Raw genomic sequence first — 22,180 nt, forward strand, 5'->3', positions numbered from 1 at the left:
AAGATGAAGAAGAAAAAAATTACAAAGAATAAATAAATAGCTAGAAGAAAGTCAGTAAAATTATAGAAGTATGTTCTTACCTCATCTATCAATAAACTATGAATGTATATGGGCTAAATTTTCCAAATAAAAGAGACATATTGACTGAATAGATTATTTTTTAAAAAATCTGTAAAGCATGTTGCTACAAGAAACTTGAATCATCAATAAAGATGCATACAGACTGAAAGTAAAGAATGAAAAATGATATCCAAGAAAACAGAAACAGTTATACATTTATCTGACAGAGTAGGCTTTCAGAGAAAACAGAAATAGGAGACATATATAAAGTTCAATTCAACAAGATATAATAATTGAGTGCTGGGAATGTAGTCTAGTGATAGAGTGCTCGCCTGGCATGCACAAAGCCCTGGGTTGGATTCCTTGGCACCACATATACAGAAAAGGCTAGAAGTACTGCGGTGGCTCAAGTGGTAGAGCACTAGCCTTGAGCAAAAAGTGTTCAAGGACAATTCCCAGTCCCTGAGTTCAAGCCCTGTTCTTGATGCCATTTTATAAAACTAATACTAATAAGCCCAATAGTGGAAGTCTTCAACACCTTACTTTATCAATAGGCAGCTCATCCAGTCCAAAGAAAACTGGGAGAATTAAGCTATACTACAGAACAATGAAGTTAACAGAAATTTACAGAACATTCCATTCAAACTTTAAATTACACATTCTTTTCATCAATGCATGGAACTTCCTCTGTGATCAACCATATATTTACAAAGAGTGAATATGTTTCATCCCAGGATACCAGAACAGTTGAACACACATAAACTGGCAAATATAATGCGTCCAATTGACAGAATGGATGGTTTTAAAATAATGATCACCTTAATAGCTACAGAGAAAATACATGATAACATGCAACAGTCCTTCACAATAAAAATTCTCGATAGACATGGATTGTGTCTGTGGAGATTGTGCTTCAATATAATAAAGATTCTGTATGATAAACCAAAACCCAGAGATTATGCTGCACAGGAAAAATGGAAGCATCATGTCTTAGATCAGAAACAAGACAAATTCAACAAACAGTCTCATCGCTTCCATTTAATTTTAGGAATTTTAGCCAGGAAAATTAGATAAGACAAAGAAAATGATGCGAACAAATAGGGAGGAAGTCAAATTCTCCCTGTTTCTAAATAATATGACTCTAAATGTTAAAAAAAATAAAATTTAAGACTCCATCAAATAATGGTAAACAAAACCAGAAGGTTGTCAGGATACAAAATGTAATAGCTTTTTTATATACTAATAATGAGTTTGCTGATAAAATCAATGAAAGAAATCTCAATCACAATAATAACAAATATTCTAGGAATAAGCTTAGCCTAAGGAGTGAAAGATTTTTCAATAATGTTACTAAAAATATATGTTAGAGAAGGGACAGCCTTACAAATAAATGATGCTTGTGAATTAGTCATGCAGAAGACTTAAATTTGATCTCATTTGTCCAGAAATCAAATCAGCAAACCTAAATCTATGACCCCAAAACTAAAATTACTAACATAATGTATTGGAGAAACACTTCAAGACATTGAAACAGACAATGTTTTTCTGCATACGACCTGAAAGCAGAGGAAAAACAAATCTTATTAGAAAGGCATTATAGTCCTGGGAATCTGAATCACATCCAAAACATAGTAGATTATGTTGCTTGACTTTTGATTCATATTTGCTTTGTTTTTATGACTTCATAGTGCTTTGAGTTTGTTTTGTCTTTCCTATTTGACCTCCAGAAGTTCTGCCATAAGCACAAAAATAAAAATTTTAAAACAATAATAACAAAAGCAAAAACTGACTTGTGGAATTATATCAAACTAAAAAGTTCCTGAGAAGCTTCTAGAAAGCACAGGAAACAAAAAAACTAGAATGAAGGGCATAGAAGGTATAAAAACAGTCGAAAGCTATTTGCAGGAGGGAAAATATCCAAAATATATAAGGAACTAAAAACATTAACAAAAAAATCTAATTTAAGTAGTAATAATGATTAGTGTATATTGTATATAGTGATGATTAGTAACCAATTAAAATGTATAATATGAATAGTCATCAGAGAAATGTAAATCAAAGCACAATGAGATATCACTTCACCTCAGAATATCTGCTAACCAAAAGCAAAATGAAATTTAAAAAAAAGCAAATGCTAGCAAGGAACTCTTTTATATGAGTATAGTAGAACAGTATAGAAGTTCCTCAATTATCTAAAATTACAGTATAGCATAGAATTCAATGTTCCCATTTCTGGGTCTGTATCCTAGGACACTAAAACCAACAAAACAGAGTGAAACCTGGATGCCCATACTTATTGTAACACTATTCAAAATAGTTTAGATAGGGAGTCAGTGCAGGTATGCCACAGTAGATAAAGGGATAAGGAAAACACTTATGTATACAGCTCTACACGCAGAATAACATATTATCTGGTCCTAAAGAAAAATGAAAGTCACATGGATGAAACTAGAGGAAAGTACTTTAGTAAAATCAGCCACCCACTGATAACTACCACATTTTTGTCTCTCAGATGTGCAAACTAAAAACAGTTGAAAGAAGCTTAGTGATTGCCAGAGATTGGTTTGGGGATCTGGAATAAAAAGTTTGAATTTTATCAGTGCATGCTATAAACCCAAATGGAAATATCACATTGAAACTTAGTGAAGGCTGTTTCTCCTACATAGCAACAAAGTAGGAGGTAGATGATACCACTTAGGCTATTGTGGGGATTTTATGGGAGCAAAATTTGGGGAATGGAAATGGGCCTTTGTCTAAACCCTTTAAAAGATGCATGTTTTACCTGTGACTAGCACTTAATGATTTAAAATTAAGTATCTTCCATTCTGTGGAATACTACCTTTCTTAGTGAATAGATTGAAACAATAGACTTTGGGGAAGAAGTATATTCCAAATACTTCCACAATTTGAAATACTCCCTAAACTCCACTTGTTAGAAATACAATCCCTTAGCTAACAAGTATTGAAAGATGAGATTTCTAAGAGTAGAGGGGCTCATGGAGGCTCTGTCCTAAGGAATAGATTCATGCCATCTCAAGCATAAGGCCTTTTACAGGATGAGTTCATCCTTTCTCTTATCCTCTCTTCCTCTCTTGTACTCCATCTGGTTCTTTTGTTTTATCTGGATCAGAAGAGAAATCACAGATCATCCAATATCACTTCAAGTTAGGCACACAAGTTAGGCCTCTAATCCTAGAAACTTTTAGTGGTAAGCCCTGAGAACTAGAGGTTTGGGCTCTTAAGTTTCCAAAGCTGGAAACATCACTGAAGGTGCTTAAGGCAAAGGTTTAGTGCCTTGGAATTTGAGCCCCAACATGTAATAGGTAGAGTTACAAGTCCTACTCTTTAAGTGTCAGGTTTGCCCACTCTTTGACCTTTGTCAGCGTTCTTAAGTGTTTCCAGTCACAGGCTCTTGCCCACTCTGGCTCTTCATCGCCTCTTATCTCTCAGTGCTTGTGCAATCATTTGTAGGACTGACTTCTTTCAATTTCAGTCCCTCACTCTCTGGAACTTTTAAATTCCTTCAACTTTTATCACTCAGCGCTCCTGGCTTTAGGACCTTTACCCTTCCTTGGCCCTTTTGGAACTGTTAACTACCTCCGTGCTGCCATTTCTGGGGCTGGAGTCACCAGGATCTTGTATGTTGTATCTATGAATAAAGAACACAAGTAGGCAGAAGCCCATTTGAAAGAATTGTCAAATTCCAGTACTAGAATGCCTTCATCAGCTTTGACTCCTAGATTACACCTTGTACATCTTAAGCACTAGAACTGTGAGTCATTCCCTAGTCTGAGGTATGCTGTATAGAAGCACAAAGTGGACAGACTTTCAAAATGTAATATGCTTTGTCCTACTACTTAGACTTGAAAATGTGCACTGCTCCAGTTATTGAGGTCAGTATCAAGTCAGTGATTCCCCCATATTATTAGTAGGGTCCCTTTTCCTTATCACACTCTTGTATCCTCCAAGCTGACCTCAAGGCTCCCTTCTATCATTCCCTCCCTGTCATTCCTTTCCATCATTCCTTTCCATTCCCTCCCAAGGTATTTAAAACATATCTCTAATTGTGATTTCTCTCACAATAGTATTCTTCCCCAGGTTTCTCTGCCTGTTTAGGCTGGTGTAACCATGTATCCTAGACCAAGTGGCTTATAGATGGTAGAAATTTATTTTCTATAATCCTGGTTTCTGGATGGTTCCTTTTGACTACACCCACCACGGTGTCAGACTTTAAGATTGCCTCTGGGGTCCAAAAGGATCTTTATCTCAGTACTCTCCATAGTTGAGGAATCCACCTTCATGAGCCGATTGTCTAGGAGGTAGATGGTTTACCTCCTAACACTGTCATTAGCAGGTTAGGACTTCAACATATGGGCTCAGAAACACATAAGTGTTTATTCTATTGCATCAATTAAAAATGTTCTCGGGGCTGGGAGTTTGGCCTAGTGGTAGAGGTTCTATTCTTCAGTACCACATACATACGAAAAAGCCAGAAGTGGTGCTGAGGCTCAAGTGGTAGAGCTCTAGTCTTCAGAAAGTCCAAGGACAGTGCTCAGACCCTGAGCTCAAGCCCAGAACTGGCAAAAAAAAAGTTCTTCTCAAAACTAAGGAATTGCTTCTTTCTAGACCTTAACATGCTTTTCATGAACATAAAGCATTGATAGGCTACTCAGACATTGTAAGACTTCATCTCTAAGTGAACTACAAAACCATTTTATCTGTCCTCATACAGTTTCTATGAACCTAATCATAATGATAGAAACTATGACTTGCTAAGTTCCTAATATAATCGTGTAATTACATATCTTATACAGTAGGTATTGTATCATTTTGAGAGTTGGATAAACAGAAGATTGGTTTGGAGTCATTTTGTCATATATTAAGTGATATAGAAGAGAACAGTTCAATGAAAATGTATATTTTATTGTTAGTTGAGATTTTGGCAAATGCACTTATAAATTCTACTTTCAAATTTACTCAGTGACTCACCAGAGATCTTTGCTTTGTGCCTAGAGAAACTTCACCTGGGTAGATACTTGTGAAAATATTATAAATGAAAAGCTGAGAGTTCTAGGGAATAATTTTTGTACAACACATTTTAAATTTAGACTCTTTGCTTTAGAAAACAAAGACCAGAATTTAAGCAATCTGAATTCTTACCATTTTTCTTTTCTTAAAACTTAAGCAGACATATGCTAAATTAAAAACTCAGTTACAATCACAAGAAAACATACTTTTTATCTTAACTTGAAGATAGACATTACATTTGGCTAGATTTCCCAACATATCATCTTATATGGTTATTAAATTATCTTCCTATTCCTCATTCTACTTTCTCAGAAACATAGATTTATGTCCCTGAGTTTTATGGTGTTTAAGAACTATGGCTAATTGAATGTGCTCTTTTGATATCAGCTTTGCAGTTCTAGCCAAGAATCATTAAGGTGAAAAAATGGATGGCAATTGTGAATGGAGTTAGCAATTCTATATATTTCACACTTAACTTATTTTTGAGGTGAGCCAAAAATGACTTCATAGATTTAAGAAAACTTCTTAGCACTGCCTTCATAGATGTTAGACGTCTATGACTAGCTAAGCTCAGATGTTCCCTGTGGATGTTAAAAAAAAAAGTCAGAAACATGAGAAGGGGTATCAATGTGTGAGAAGTAATGTACCTACTACCTGGCAAATGTAACTGTAACCCCTCTATACATTACCTGACAATAAAAAAAAATTAAGTCAGAGGCAGGAAAACCTACCCAAATCTTGCTGAGCCTGTACCACACTCAGATTAGGAAATAATTTCCAAGGTTTTAATACTAGTATTTATGGGAAAATAGAGCTTTGGCAAAGACAATGATGTTTAGATTTGGGCATGTTACATTTGAAATTCTTTTAAGATATCTACATGAAAATCTGAAAAGCTAGCCTGTATACAATGTGGAAATTTGTGAGCCAAATATATATTTAGATTTGAAAGGCCTCTGACACACAGCTATTAAAAGTCCTTTTAGTGGATGACCTCACCATGAGAGAATACATAGAGGTAGGAAAAAGAACCAAAGCCAAGATCTTGATGATCTCTGAGATTTATTGACTGATTAGAGAAAAAGAAGTCTTTGGTCTCCTTTCTAGGAATAACAAAGAAATGTCTGAACATATAAGAATAACACAAAGATAAAGCAGAGGAAATGAGCGACAGAGTGAAGGCAAAGTTAACTACCATAGAGAAGTTGAAGGAAATAAAGGTTTGGCAGTGTGCATTCTCCCTGAGACAGACATGATTGGTCAGAATTTCTTGAGAAGAGTGATGAAGGAAAAGGCACATTTTAGTGTGCTGAGGAAGGAGCAGGAATGTAACAGTAGAAAGCAGAGATAATTTAGATGTCTGGCTGTAATGTGGAGAGGAGAAGGGGTAGCTCAAGGGAATTGTAATTTGAGGGATTCTTTTTTGCTTCAGAGGAGACTTACTGGGATTTGCTTATGTCTCAGTGGTAGAAAAAGACATAGTGATGAAGAAATGAAAATTGGTTAAGTTCTTTGGGGAGGGGTTCATGATGTAATATGATCCTCATTGGGGTCATGAGATGATGTGGAAGAGGAGAGGAAACTTCCATGTTCACATGTACTGGCAGGAGAAATACACATGAAAGAGGTAGATATATTCTTCCAAGTTCCATGCTTTCTTCAAAGATGTTTGATAGCAATTTTGGCTAGAGGTTATTATTTATCTTGAAGAAGCAATGGTTTTATAGGTCTTACTACATGTCAGTATCCTTCCAGGTACTTTTTTCCTAAATACATTTGATTCTCACAATGGCACTCAAGTTAGTCTAATAATCATTAGTGTTAAGATGGAAAAACTAAACACGATGAGATTAAGTAAATTGCCCAATGTTCCATTACTAGTAAAGATATTTGGGTTAATCATTGGCCAGTAATACCATATCCTTACCTACTATGTAGTATTGCTTATTTAACATAGCATCTATCGGTGATTTAAGCTTGTGTAGCATATTATCTTTCCGCTTTATATCCCAGTTAATCCCCATAAGACAGATGTTCTTTGACTTACAATAGGTGATGCCTCCTAAGCCCACTCTAAGGCAAAAAGCGTTGAGTTCAAAATGCATTTGGTACACTGAACCTGTCCATCATGCAAGATTAACCCACAGTACCTAGAGCATGCTCAGGTTACTTATACTCACCTACAGTCAACCAGAATTGTGTAATTTACAAATTATTCCTGATAAAGTACTGAGAAATCAATCTAACATAGTATGATCTACTTTCTTGGTGGCTTACTTTCCTAATCCTGTGGCTGACTGGAGGTTATGGCTTACCGCCATAAGTGAACCTCATGAGAGAATATTGTACCTCATATCAGCTGTCCAGGGGAACGTTGAATCACTGAAGTATAGTTTCTTCTAAATTTGTATCATCTCTGTCACCTTTGTAAGCTAGATATCATCTGTTTATCTCATTTATATGAGATGATATAGAAAATAAAATTACATGAGGTTACAGAAAATAAATTATCTTACTAGGAGTCACCCACTAGCCAGAGTGTACAAATAGGAGTCCAATCATTTGTCAAATAAAAGGGAATGATATGCAGATCCAAATCTGAGGAGCCTGGAAGATGTTAGTTACCACTTACCCAGTGCAACCAAAACCAGAACAGAGCAGAATAAGGAAAGAAATGCAGAAGTAGAGGAATAGAGATAAAATTTCATCCACCATTCAAGAACAGAAAGAAAGGACACATTTTGAAGTCCCACACAAAAATAATGATAAAAGCAGACATTCATTATAAGTGATCTATTGATGTTTTTTAAAAATGTCTTCCAAACTTATTATCTTCAGCAAACAATAATTGTCTCATGATTCAGATGGGTGAGTTATTTGAGAATGACATGTCTGGATTGTTCTGGCTGTGGGTCTCTCTTGAGAGGTTTCAAACAGCATAGAAGGACAATGGAACCGTGCTTGGCCTCTTCAAAGAACACTCACTTGCAAGCTTTTGGCTATCTGGACCTCTTCACAGGGTTTCTTTATAGACTTCACAACATGGCATTGGCTTCCTCTTAAGTAAGTGATCTGACAGGAAACTAAGAAAAACCTTTTTGCTGATCTAGGTATGGAAGGCACACATATCCCTGTTTTATTCTTTTTATTAGAGGTAAGTCACTGAAGCCAAACTACACTGAGTTTCAAAGAACATCTCAACACAGTTACAATCACACACACACACACACACACACACACACACACACACACACACACACACACACACACACTGGTTACATGGTGATTGGTAAAGAAAGTAACCCCTTTGAGCTCTCAGTTTTTCTCACTGGCAATAGCAAAGTGGTACATGTCTTCACTAAGGATGAACCAAAGGGAGATGAGTCTATCTGAGTTGAAAGAACAAGTAAAGGTAGTGGAGCTCCCTGTAGAACACATTTGAGAGACAGGCTTTCAAAATGCTTCAGAAAGATGTAATTAGTTGATGCATCTGTGAGTTCTAGTGAGGGTCCCCAGGGTACTCTTGGGAAGTGAGTTCCTGAGTTTCCTGGTTTCTGCTGAGAGGCAGAATGTGGGGGGTATCAGTATGACCTGCTTTATTATTCTATCCCTGTGACCTTCCAGAGGAAATTCCCCACCAGTGCCTTACTGGCTAAGCCCTCTGTTAGTACAGGGACATACTGAGACTTTCTTTTTCTTACTTAATTCTCTCAGTCCCCATGTTCCTCATTTCTAGCCCTACCTCTTACAGTATGCCCTCATCCCTAGCAGAAACAGAATGCCTGATGCTAAGAAAATCTCCACACTCATTTTGTTTCTCCCTGGACAAAATATAACTCCTTTGTCCTTCCTGCTGGGGCCTTTTCTGACCTCTTTCCACACACAATTTTAGATGATTCAACTGGAAAAAATCTGATCAGCTGTCAGAAGGATTCCAAAGCCCAGCTGAGCTACTGGCAGAAAAAATGCTCAGCAGCACAAGCAACCATAATATTCTCAGAAATTTAAACTTAAATCAAATTCTCTGTCTTTCCTCTTAATATACCTGACTTGTGAAGGAACGTGGGGCTTCAGATCTACATGCTGTTAGTAAGATATATTTGGCCCAGAAACCTCTCTTTTCTTCAAAAATTTCCCCTACAATAAATACTTTGTGTATAAATATACACAAACCACACTACACCATGGGTACCCAGTATGTAGGATGTGGTTAATGAATGCTAACTTTCTTCTAGTCTAAGTTAAAGTTACAGTGTTGATGAAGATCAATGGCTCACACCTATAATCCTAGCTACTCAAGAGACTGAGATCTGAGGATCCTGTCAGACAGTGCAGGGAAGTCTGTGAGACTCTTATCAATTAAACTATCAAAAACTCAGAAGTGGGACTGTGGCTTAAAGTGATAGAGCACTAGTCTTGAACAAAAAAACTCAGAGATAGTGCCTGAGCCCTGAGTTCAAGCCCAATGACTGACCCCAAAAAAGGATGGTATTATTAGGAGAAAAAGATATCTCTTTGGCTAGATGTCCTCTATCCTGCTGCTTGCTGGAGGCATATCACAACTTACTAAGAAATGGGTCTGGGATTATAGAAGACCTGGTATTGGTACCACAAACCTAATTTAATTCCATTTTGTTCAGGAAAGAAATTCCAAGTAGCTAAACTTCTGTTACATTGTAGAAAGCACTGTAAAGTAGAAAACACCCTGGACATCAGAGAATCACTTCAGTTTTATAGTAAACACACATGGAAGGTCATTGTTCTGCCTTTACTTGAAAAGAAAATCAAATTTACTTTTTTTTCCTTTTTTTTTTTGCCAGTCCTGGGCCTTGAGCTCAGGGCCTGAGCACTGTCCTTGGGCTTTCTCAAGACTATCATTCTATCACCTCAGCCACAGCACCATTTCTGGCATTTTTTCTATGCATGTGGTACCGAGGAATTGACCGGAGTCTTCATATATGCTAGGCAGGCAGTAGGCTAAACTCCCAGCCCCAAATTTACTTTTCAATATAGCCTATCCAGACTCCATATAACAGAAAGCTTTCAAAAATGGTAGTTCTCTTCTGATTGAAAAACTATTGCACCAAAAATTCTTTTAATACATTTTGAACATTTATTGGGAGACATGACCTGAATTTACATGATTATACATCTCCTCTTGTCATCATAATACTACCATAGTTGTGTTTCCTCAAGAAATTTATAAAGATTAAAAGAATGAATGAATTCAGACATTTGCCAAAGATATAAGTTAGTACCAAAGGAAACTAGAACCCCAGTATTCTAAATCTAGAATAGTAGTAGGTAAGAACAGGAATGAAAAAAGCTAGGAAGACTCTAGAAGATATGTTAGACCAGTTTACCAATGGCTGATTTTAGCCCATCCCAAGAACATGGATATAGCCCTCTAGTGTCAGAACATAAAGGATAATCTTTATTCTATAGTGTCTGAATTGGCCTCTGTGTAGCAATGGTGATGTCCCTATTAATACCTAAGAGATAAAGGCTTTTATTGCAATGAATCTATTGAATAATCACCATTTCACTTTGTTTCAGAGTTGAGGTACACAGAAGCCTTGGAACTAGAATCATAAGACTAGAATTTATCAGCCAGCATAAGACTAAATAGTTCATGATGAATTAATGAGTGAAGAAGAAGAAGGTTGTCATTTATTCTTGAGGAACAAGAAGCCGCAAAGGCGATTATTTGTGGTGCCTATCTCATAAGTGTAGATAGAGTTGCCTTTTCTAAATACCTTGTATATCTAGATACTATTGCATCCTAAACACTTTCCTGATATGTAGGTCTTTCAGATATCTGTAAACCTTTCTCATCACAGATTGCTTAGGTGAACTATTAAACACAATATTTCACCATTCAAGGATTTGAGTTAGGATAACCTAAACTACCCTGTATTTGTCACAAGAAAGTGACTTGCTATGGATATATCATTTTTCTCCCCAAATGTAGGCTGAAAAGTATGCTATAGTAACCCAGTATTTCTACAAGCTACAAACATGTCAGTCATTCTCACCAACTCATAATTCCTAGTTTCATACCATAAACCACTAAAATGGTTTCATGGCCTCCAATAATCATCTGTACTCATGTTACTGAAAACAATTTTTCCCCACTTAGAAAATACAACAGAAAAAGTCATGCACAGTGGCTCACACCTATAATCCTAGCTACTCAGGAAGCAGAGATCTGGGGATCAAGGTTCAAAGCCAGCCCAGGCACTAAAGATCTTGAGACTCATCTCCAATTAATCACTACAAAACAGGAAATGGTACTGTGGTTCTCAGAGTAGGGCAGTACTCCTGAGCTGAAGAGCTCAAGAACAGCTCCCAGGCCCAGAGTGTAAGCCCCATGACCCACAAAAAAAAAGATAGAAGGAAGGAAGGAAGGAAGGAAGGAAGGAAGGAAGGAAGGAAGGAAGGAAGGAGAGAAAGAAAGAAAGAAAGAAAGAAAGAAAGAAAGAAAGAAAGAAAGAAAATACAACTGAAAGAAGAACAAATTGTGCACTTGCAAATCGTAGCTCAAACAAAAATCAACTCAGGGCATATTTGTAATAAAGCTTATTAAGTGTATTTTGTAGGCAAGTTAGAGCAAAATGTGTCTTTCTCAAGTACTTGAGAAATTATTTCCAATGTTTTGGTTCATCCATAAATAGCTCCACACCATCATTCTCTTAGATGCATAGAATGATGTGACAAAGAAAGCATGCTTTGCATAATTTTTTCAACAACTGGGTTTTGTTTTTCTCTTCTTACCACAGCTATAAGATAGAAGTCATTGGTTTGTTTCATGTTGTATTTTGAACAGTGATTTACAATTAGAAACTGAGTTTATAGTTAGAAAGATAGATCAGAGCTACAGAAAAGATTATCATTTATAGGAAGCTTGCTAGGAGCCAGGCATGTTGCCAGGTACTTTGCACATATAATCTCAACTAATCCCCAGGAGATAACTGGTTTTTTTCATTTCCTTTTTTACAAATTAATTAAAATGTTGAATCTCCAGTTCACACAGCCACGACAGAACTAGAACTCTAACAGAGTTCCATGATTCATATGTTCAGGATTTTTCCAGGACTCAGCTCATATTCCTTCCTTCAATGAGGACTGAACAACTAAATTATAATGTATAACTTATTTTCAGATTTATAATTCTACTGTTCCTCCAATTGTCAAAATATATCTACTTTTATCTTGTCTACACAGAAGTTAGAAAGAAAAATGGATTAGTAAGTTGAGGAAATTAGAATTCATGAACATGTACACGTAATCCTCATACCATAGCTGATTCAGATGGACTCATTTCCAATGAGCTGCTGAGCTAAATTCCACAAAAATGACTTAAAAGTCAGCACACTGGAGCTGCTCTTTCCTCCAATGGTAGAGGAAAGAGATTTACTGGAAGGAAAAGATACATAGGCTCATTTCCTTTTATTTTCATTTTGAAGACATCACATCCATTTGGCTCAGAATCATTTTCCTTCCTTTATTCATTTGAAAATTTCTTTTTCTATGACAGTCTTTTAAGTGGATGGATTCTCAGGAATAAAAAAGTGTTTATATGTGTGCATATGCAAGTGCATGCCCATGCCCACACGTGTATATCTCAGCCACACAATTTGAGGTTCACTTTCACACGGAGTTTGACATCTAGAAACTCCAACCCTTCCTTGCCTTTCAGAGAACTGCTCTGGATCTCTCCTGTTTTTCTAAAGGAGTCTTGAGGAACTGCTGCTAGAAAACAGAAAATAGTAACCAAAACATTTTCTTTTGTCCAGAGACACAATGCACAGGCACTTTCAGAGTAGAAGAAAGTCTTTCTGCTAAGCCTCTTTCAAGGAAGCATTAATATTTATTAACTTGCATTCCACTGAAGACCAAATATTTTATATAATCAAAAATGAGTAGCAATAAAATGGGGATTTCAGCCACAAGCCACCTTCTCTTCCAGAGATGAGAAGCTCAGGACAGGGTTAGTGGTTCACTGCCTCTACATTCTGCAACACTCACTAGATAAAGCAGTTATTGATTGCTCTTCTATGTAATTATTAGATACAATAACCAGGACACTATGGGCTTTATCTTTACCAATAAGAGGCCATGAAAATGAAACTATGAATTAACATTTTTAATGTTATATTTTTAACTAGGTTTTTAATAATAGGACTAAAGGCTATTTCAAAAGCTCATGACTCTGTTCACCCCGTGTTGAATTTAAATGAAATGAATTTCTAAACAATTCAGGAAAGAGAGGACTTTTTTTTTCAGATTGAAACAAAAGAATGTCTGTCACAAGTTTGCCTATTCATCCATTCACTATTTATTGAGGACATTTTATTTTTCAGGCACATAGAATTGTGGAGGTTTAAATCAGCATCAGAGTCTAAAAAACTACTTACATAAAATCTCCACTACTCCAGGATATTGAAACAAAAGCCATATAATGAATGATTGTTTCCTTAACATACTATGTTATCTCTCATCTCTTTTGCTTTCCCTTGGGTATCTCATATTGTTACAGTATCTCACTTTGTTATCTGATATATTGAATTTATTTGTATTTGGTTATTTGAAATTTGATAGGGAAGGGGGGAAAACCAAGACGGGTGGGGGGGAGGGTAATGGGTACCAAGACATGTGAAAGTGTATCAATGTATGTGAATTAATGCACCTTCTATCTGGCAAATATCATGTAACCCTTTTATTAATTACAATAAAAAATATTTTAAAAAATCTCCACTACTGAAAATTGCCCCCAATAAATCACTTGGTAATTCTTTTAACAAACTCCTCAATCTTTCCACAGTTTTGCATGATGAGTGATTACATAAGATGCATCTTATCTGTATAAATAATATGCACCCTGCACCAAGATTCTAACATAAAACCCAGTGGTATCTATTCTTGTCTTGTCAAGTTCAGTGATTGAGCAGGATAATAGCTATACTGATACCCATGGAACTAGAAGCATGTTGAGTATTCCCTCTTCACAGTTTTAAGTAAAGTTCCAACCTAAATATTTTGGTAATAGACTGCCAACACATCCTGACTTTAAATAACTGATCTTCTGATTGATAAGTGGGATTGATAAGAAAGACAACATTCTTCCCACCCCGACCCCCATCCCTATTCTACACAATCCTGTTTGCACTGCTCTGCCTATTAAATCATGGATATGCTAGAAGAGACAGAGAAAATAAAGCAAATGAACTAAATTTAAAAATCAGTTGTGGTTCATTAGCAAATAAAATGTGAACTTCAAAAATGAAGCAGTCATTTTTTTCATGCTATCTTTTTGATTTCCATGAAAACTCATCTCTATAAATTTGGTATATTATTACTTTTTCAAGCCCAGTCTTGCTTTAAATGAAACTTTTTACCTTAAATCTTACTTCCTCTATCCTAATCATTTCTAGGAAAAGAATGCAGACTTTATTTTTGGAACCAAGGAATGTCATTCTTTCCCTTTCCTGTTCGTGTGGTTCTACATCTTCTTTCCTTTCCTCTGACTTCTGTATCTTCCTTTTGATACTTTCAGGTGGTCCGGCCATACCAGACTATGTCTAACCCCATGAGCAAGCTCACTGTTCTCAACAGTATGCATTCCCATTTTATTCTGGCTGACAATGGGACCACTGGAAAATATGGAGCAGAGGTGAAACTTCGGAGACAACTAGAAAAGCATATTTCACTTCAGAAGATAAACACAAGTAAGTAAGCCACTGTTCCCACTGCCACAGCTTGAAAGGAATATGCTGGACCTTATCTTATAAAACCTCGAACAAGTTGTTAGCATGGGTTCTCACTTCTCCTGGGCCAGTGGTTAGAAGGAGAGGGAGTCAGGTGGGACAGGACTATTGGAAGAACTGATGACACAATTAGTGAGCTCAAGCTCACTTAGCACTTGCAAAATTCAACACCATTCAGTTAGGGAATGCAAATAAGCTTTCTTTCCAGATGTATTCTACATCCTTTTCACAGTACTCCAAGGAAGAAAGGCACCCCTGAGAATTTGCTTCTATTTATTAAGCTTTGTTGTTGTTAGTTAAAATAAAGAAGAAATCCTGTTTTGATCTTAGCACAGATCTGGCTCTACAGGGGCATCTCAATGGTTCTGAACATTCTCTTAGCTGAAGCATCATGGGAAATTATCTGGCAACTGATTTTCTTACCCAGCATCCCTGACCATCTGTCCTGGCCCTCTTCGTGCTCTGTGCTGGTGGGTTCTGCTGTTCACTGTGGCCAGGAAACTAGGAGAAAATTAAACTCTGGTCTCTTCATTTTGTATTATTTATTGTTTCTAGGCACCCATGTGTCTGGATGTATTTGTACATTTACATGTATCATATAACACACATCTGATAGCCAAAGTCATTATAGGTTCTTGCTACATTTCTTATATTTCCCAGCTAACAAAGTAAAATTGTCTATCCTCACAAAATAAAATTCACACAATAAAAATTCAGTTTCTTTTCTTTCCCTTTTTTTTTCTTTTGACAAAGTAACAGAGGACATTTCATGGCAAATTTAAGGTTTGTGGTAATTATATACCCATGAGGGAAACCTGAATCTAATGTATCAAATTTCCAAAGCCTACCATTTCAAATTTTTAAAAAATGTTTCTCTTTGACTAGATTGCTTTGCAAAAGTCCAACATAACATTGTTCAACATGTCCCAGTCATTTATCCCTACACTGGACTCTTTCTGCACAAATCCCACATGGGCTCTTTCTGAGACTGCCTTCTCTCAGCTGGGATGTGAGGCCCCTAAATTCACTAATCTCCTTCCCATCTTCTCTTCCCTAGTTTCAGCTATTAAGAATTACTGCTGCGTATGGACTCATATTTTCACCTTCACCCTTTTCCAGTAAAGCATAGAGTAGTAAAGTTTGGCTTAGGTCTGAAATAAACTATTATGAGGCAGCCCTTCCCAAACTACCTTTGGAAAGAACTTCAGAAATAGCCCACCATTTCTGGCCCACCATTTTCTGGAAGAAACAAATTAATAGAGAAGATGAAAAAAACAACAGAGATCAAATGTAACAAAGCAGTAGCATTTTCAGTGAGTACTAGGTTTGGCTAGAAATATTAAAACTGAGCTTATTACAACAGCTGACAGAAGAGGCAAATTCTATGTAGTAAATCCATGTAGACCTTTATATGTTATAACATAATCTTTAATATCATCCATCTAAAAATGAAAGCTTAAAGGATTGAGGCAAAAGAAATAGGAACAGGGAAACAAGAAATAAATCTGGGGATAAAGTCAACACTCCTTGATGAGAACATCTATCTAGATGGACAAAACATGTCATTGTGTCCAGCCATGGTGATAGCTGTGTGGTTACACACAAATACACATGTGATTGTTGTAGTTGGGCAACTACTTAGAAGATGATCCAAACTGAAGTAAAAACCCAGCTAGGACTATGGGTCCAGTCTTATAGGCTTCCCAGAGGAAAAAGAGTTTTTTTCAAATCATCCACCTTTCACAATGTAGCTTACATTTCTCCAAAACTTACAGAGGTAATAGCAGCCTCCAGGAAGGCTCCTGAATGACACCCTGACATCCATGAGCTGCAGAGCTCAGCAATGTGGAATCTCAAATCTGATCAAGAATGCAGGGGCAGACTTCCAAATGCTAGTATCTGGGTAAATTGATTGCCAGGGACATATCCCTTGCCTTTTATGGAGACAAGCGGCCCTCATCTATTATCAACTATCAAGACAAGTAGTAGTACACAGACACACCAACGAGTTGGATACCTATCCTAGGATATAAAGTAGAAGAGAGGCATGAAGCCAAGATCAGGAAACATACTTTGCTGACTATTTTTGAGGCATCCCAGAAACCCACAAGCTCCCATTCATTGATTCTAATCAAGCGGTAAAAGGTGGATTATATAAGCTCAGCAGATAACCCTGAAGTCACAAAGTAATACTGAAGGTACAGGAGAAGGAATCTGCTCTTAATCCATGGTGAATAATACTAGGAATTATCTCTGCTTGGGGAGATTCTTCAGGATATCAAGATTTATATCTGTTCCCTAAACTTTAATTGTGAAAAGATGATCAGGTTATGTCCCAGAGTCCTTTTAGTTATAGAAAAAGTGAAATAGGGCCCAACTGGTGAGTCATCCTGTGAGTGAGTAACTCATAAAGCATAAGGTCTGCTTTCCTTAATACTATACTTATTCCTAAGGCAGGGAGGAAATAGGAAGCTTCTCATATATAATAAGTAACACAGACTCTGTTCAGTTAGCAGCAAGCAAATGGTCCACAGTGATTATAGAAGCCCCCAGAACAGAACCAAGCACGTGAAAAAAAATGCACCTCATCATAACCCAAAGCATGATAAGAACACAAACCTGTAAGTCAGTCCTCCTTAGTCAGTATTTATGATAGCAAATCAACTTTCTTTTCTGTTTTTCCCCTTTATATCATACTTCACCATAACATTTTCTTCCTTAAGTCCAGTCTAAAGTGTCCATTTAAGAAACAGTTCTATTTCCAGCCCCAAATCTGCAAGAAGTTTGGGGAAGTCAATTCTCCGAACATTAGACATTCTACTATGGAAAATAGCTCCCTTAACTACCTAGTGAATCCTTCTCATTATACCCATAAGACATTTCTCACCAACATTCCTGTTATAATAATGACATATCCCAAATACCAAATGTCTACACTTTCATTAGCACCCTGATATCCAATATCTCATCCTCCACTTACTCCTATTGCCAGTATGGAGGCATTGCAGCCAATTTCTGATGGGCTTTGTTTGTAATAATAAGTTTAGAAAATTCTTTTAGGCATACATACTTAAGTTATGTCCTTTAGAACATGCTTCCATGTGTTATTTTTAAGCTCCAAATGTAATATACAAGAAAGAATGTCAGTAAATAATCATGAAACTCCCATTACGGATAGATTATAGTTTTATGATCAGTCACTGCTAGGGACTGATTCATTTAGCCTAAGTCAAGGACAAATAGGTTAATAAGTAGATAAACAAATATGCCTGACAGAAAACAGTGCTACTAAGAAAAATGAAGTAGAAAAAGGGATGTGCAGATTAGGTGATCAGGAATGGCAAATAGGAGAAATGCATGAAATGAGTCGACTGTTGGGAAGCCCTGAGTTCAATTCTCTGGTACCACAGCCACAGAAAAAGTTGGAAGTGGTGCTGTGGCTCAGAGAGTAGAGCTCTTGGTGGGTGAAAAAAGAAAAAAAAATGAGGGAGGGTAGAGCTCACTAGTTCTTTCCTATTGATGCTCCTGAAGTGATCAGACCAAGATTTGGGGGATTTTCAGTCTCTTCTCCTTATTGTATATTTTTACATGACTAAAAAGTAGCGTATGGAATTCTCAGCAAGCAACTGATCTATTTTTAAAGAGAAGGGCGTGCTTATTATTATTCAGATTTTATGTCATGCAGATATATTGAGTTATCATAATCTATACCATAAGGATCTGTAAATGTGTATAAAATATATACTACTCCATGCTAAAATGTTTCATAACAAGTTAATCATCTTTCTAATTCCAAATTTTATTTTCAGCTAACCCAAAACAGTGTAAAACAAAGATTAGCATTTTAGTTCTTAAAAAATGGGCACCAGTGGCTCACACCTGTAATCCTAGTTACTCAGAAGGCTCAAAGCCAGCCTGTGAGACTCTTATCTCTAATTAATCACCAGAAAACTGGAAGTAGTACTGTGGCTCAAGGGGTAGGGCCAAACCTTGAGCTGAAGAGCTCAGGGACAGCACACAAGCCCAGAGTTCAAGTCCCCAGAAAATGAAGGTTAGGACAGGTGATATCTCATGCCTATAATACTAACTACTCAGGGGCTAAGATCTGAGGATGACAGTTCAAAACCAGCCTGGGCAGGAAAGTTTGTGATACTCTTTTTTTTGCATTTTTTATTGTAATTAGTAAAAGGGTTACATGATATTTGCCAGATAGAAGGTGCATTAATTCACGTACATTGATACCCTTTCACATGTCTTGGTACCCATTTCCCTCCCCCCCACACCCCCCACCGATCTTGGTTTTCCCCCCTTCCCTATCAAATTTCAAATAACCAAATACAAATAAATTCAATATATCAGATAACAAAGTGAGATACTATAACAGCAAAGGACAGCAAAGGAGATGAGAGACAACATAGTACATTAAGGACAACAATCATTCGTTAAGAGATCTGCAATAGAGCAAAATCTTGATATATAAGACCATATAGTATGAAGCTAATTGAAAGGACCTCCAGGATATCGAAATCGAAACAAAAGTTTGTGATACTCTTATCTCCAATTAACCACCAGAAAACCAGAACGAGTGTTGTGGATGAAAGTGGAAGAGTGCTAGCCTTGAACAAAAAGAGCTCAAGGACAACACCCAGCCCCTGATTTCAAGCCCCATGGATGGCAAAAAGAAAACAAAAGTTTAGAAACATTTCCAGCAATTGCACTTTTCTTTTAAGAGTTCAGGGAAGAATGATTCTCTGGGGGAGAAGAGCAAGTCTTTGTGCTATAAACTTTAGTGGCAGGTAGTCTTGGGATTTCATATCATCATAAGCCCTATCATTTTTAATAGTTATATTTCCTGGAGTTACTATGCTTCTTTTGTTTTTGTATCTGTGAACCAGGGATGATAATACTTGTGACTGAGTGAGTGCTAGCACACAGTGTTTAGCATCGTTAGCTCCATTTCTACCTCAGTGGGGCACAAGGATTCTTATCACCATGAATTCTGTTTCTGTACCCTCACTGATAAAAGTAACTATCTGAAACCAACGAGCCTCTCACCTACAGCCTGTAAGAGTCTCAAGTATTCATTTCTTTTCCATAAATCAGAACCTGATTCTAATTTTTATTTTATGTGATCCTTTAACTGTGAGAGTATTCAGAGGGAATATGGAGGCTTAAAATTATGTGTTGGCATGTATCCTCAAGCCTCTATCCATTTATTTGTTAAAGAACAATTGCTATATAATTTCCTAATCACTGCTGAAATCGTCAGAACAATATCACTTTTTTCCTACACTGCTGAAAAAAACCATTGTTACTTCGGGGTAAATGGTACTGGAAAATACAAGCTCTCTTTAGAAACTAAAGCTATTTTAGTGTGGAAGAGTAGTTATTGATGGCAAGTCTGATTATGGAATATTATACTTGTTCAGGTGTGAGAATTTGGGCTGACTGTAAATTGGCTCAAAAAAAAACCAGATAACATCAGAAGTTTCTTTTGGTAATTTACCATTTTATTCAAAAAATTATACATAAAATCCAATGTTGAAGTTCTCTTAGGTTTTATTTGATTCAAGCACTGACTGTTTGTACTGGAACGGTATTATGGGTTTGCCATGATGGAAAATATCGGATTATAGGTCTGATTACATTGTGAATATCTATACCTTGGGAATAGGAAGTTCCATTATGAGGCTAAAATTCTTATCTGCAACTCCCTACTTGCACAAAAATTCTATATCAGGCTAAATCAAGTGCATGGGATCTTTTCTCCCCTGGAAGATTTTATACATATTTTGTGATATTACATGCTGGGAGTGTCTGAGTAGGTTGACTTTCACAACCAGACTTCTGCTACTTTCAAAGCTTGTTTGAAAGAGAATGTGATTCTCTTCATTCTTTGTCCCACAGTAACATCTGACATTTAAGTGTGGCCCTACTTATGAGGCCACCTGGAGTACATTTCACTAAAGCAACAGATTAAAATGATCTTGGCATTTTATTTCCAAGTAAACAAGGAGGAGAAATAATTATGGAATTAAAAAAATACAATCAAATTTGGTATTTGAGAATATTGGTATTTCAAAATCTCTGGGAAAATATATGTTTTCTTATGCAGTGCTAAACGAACACACTTATTTGTGTATGACGGTGTGAGGAGTCACACAAACTAGCAAAGATAATAGTAGTAATAATGTTTGCTAGTGAGACAAACATCATCTCTAAAGAATAAGCATATCCTCATTCATCTGAGATATATATATGAACACTAGAAACATGCTAATATACAAGGTAAGACAAAACTGGTAAAAATTCACTAGTTAAAATAAATTGGAGCTGGGTGCTGGTAGCTCATACCTGTAATCCTAGCTACTCAGGGGGCTGCGATCTGAGAATCATGGCTCAAAGCCAGACTAGGCACTAACGTCCAAAAGACTCCTGTCTCCAATTAACCACCAGAAAACCAGAAGTGATGCTGTGGCTCAAATGGTGGAGTGCTCACCTTGAGCTGAAGAGCTCAAGAACAGCACCCAGGTCCAGAGTTCAAGCCCCACAACTGACAAAAAATAATAATAATAATTAAAAATTAAATTGGACCTTAAATTTTTGATACGATTTCATGAAATAACACACATCAGTTTAAATCATTTTGTGGCAGAGATGTTTTTATAATCAGAACGTAACTACTAATGATTGAATCATATACTCTGATTCCTTTACTACTAATATCTAATTTCATTGGTGCTGCATCTTAAATCTATTCTGTCCTGAGTAAGAAACACAGTCATTGTCTGTAGTAGAGCTCTCAGCACAGGTTGGAAGAAGGCAACTGGACTTGGGTTGACCTTCCTGCCATCGTGGCGGTAAGGAAAGTGCTTTTCATTTGAAGAGACACACCATGAGAACTAACTCATGAAATTAAAATCTATCAGAATTCCCAATTCTGCAACACCTATTCATACCATCATTGTTTGGGTGGGGTTTTTGTTGTTACTGTTGTTCATTTTCATCATTTCATGCTCCGTGACTCTAGAAATGTGCTCAAGGCTGGGAGTCCTTGATTAGCTGACTAGTGGAAAGAAACAGGGATCCCAAATCGGTAAGCCTATTTGATATTGCCCATGAAACATTTTAATAAATCAAAGTCAATATGTCAAGCTCAATATAAATGTCAAGAGAATTGTACAGCTCAGAGGGAAGGAAGGAGGAAAAGATACTAGGCAATGGGTATGAGCTTTGCCAATTTATTCAACATAGCTTTCAAGACAGATATCTCTCCTCTCTTCTCTCTCTCTCTCTTTCTTTTTTAATTTTAATTTTTTTGTTGT

At 36.7% G+C, this 22,180-nt stretch overlaps 1 protein-coding gene across 11 annotated transcripts in view; it reads left to right on the plus strand.

Annotated features, from left to right (window-relative positions):
- Trpm3 (transient receptor potential cation channel subfamily M member 3) overlaps nt 1-22,180 on the plus strand; it is a 473,683-nt gene that overhangs the window by 240,235 nt on the left and 211,268 nt on the right. For all 11 annotated transcript variants that reach the window (XM_090329658.1, XM_090329656.1, XM_090329657.1 and 8 more), the window contains exon 6: nt 14,645-14,816. In XM_090329658.1, coding sequence (XP_090185784.1) covers nt 14,645-14,816 — 172 coding nt within the window. The remainder of the gene's footprint in view (nt 1-14,644; nt 14,817-22,180) is intronic.

Source organism: Megascapheus bottae, chromosome 3, assembly GCF_031878675.1.
Source record: "Megascapheus bottae isolate mThoBot1 chromosome 3, mThoBot2.hap1, whole genome shotgun sequence".
Classification (NCBI taxonomy): Eukaryota; Metazoa; Chordata; class Mammalia; order Rodentia; family Geomyidae; genus Megascapheus; species Megascapheus bottae.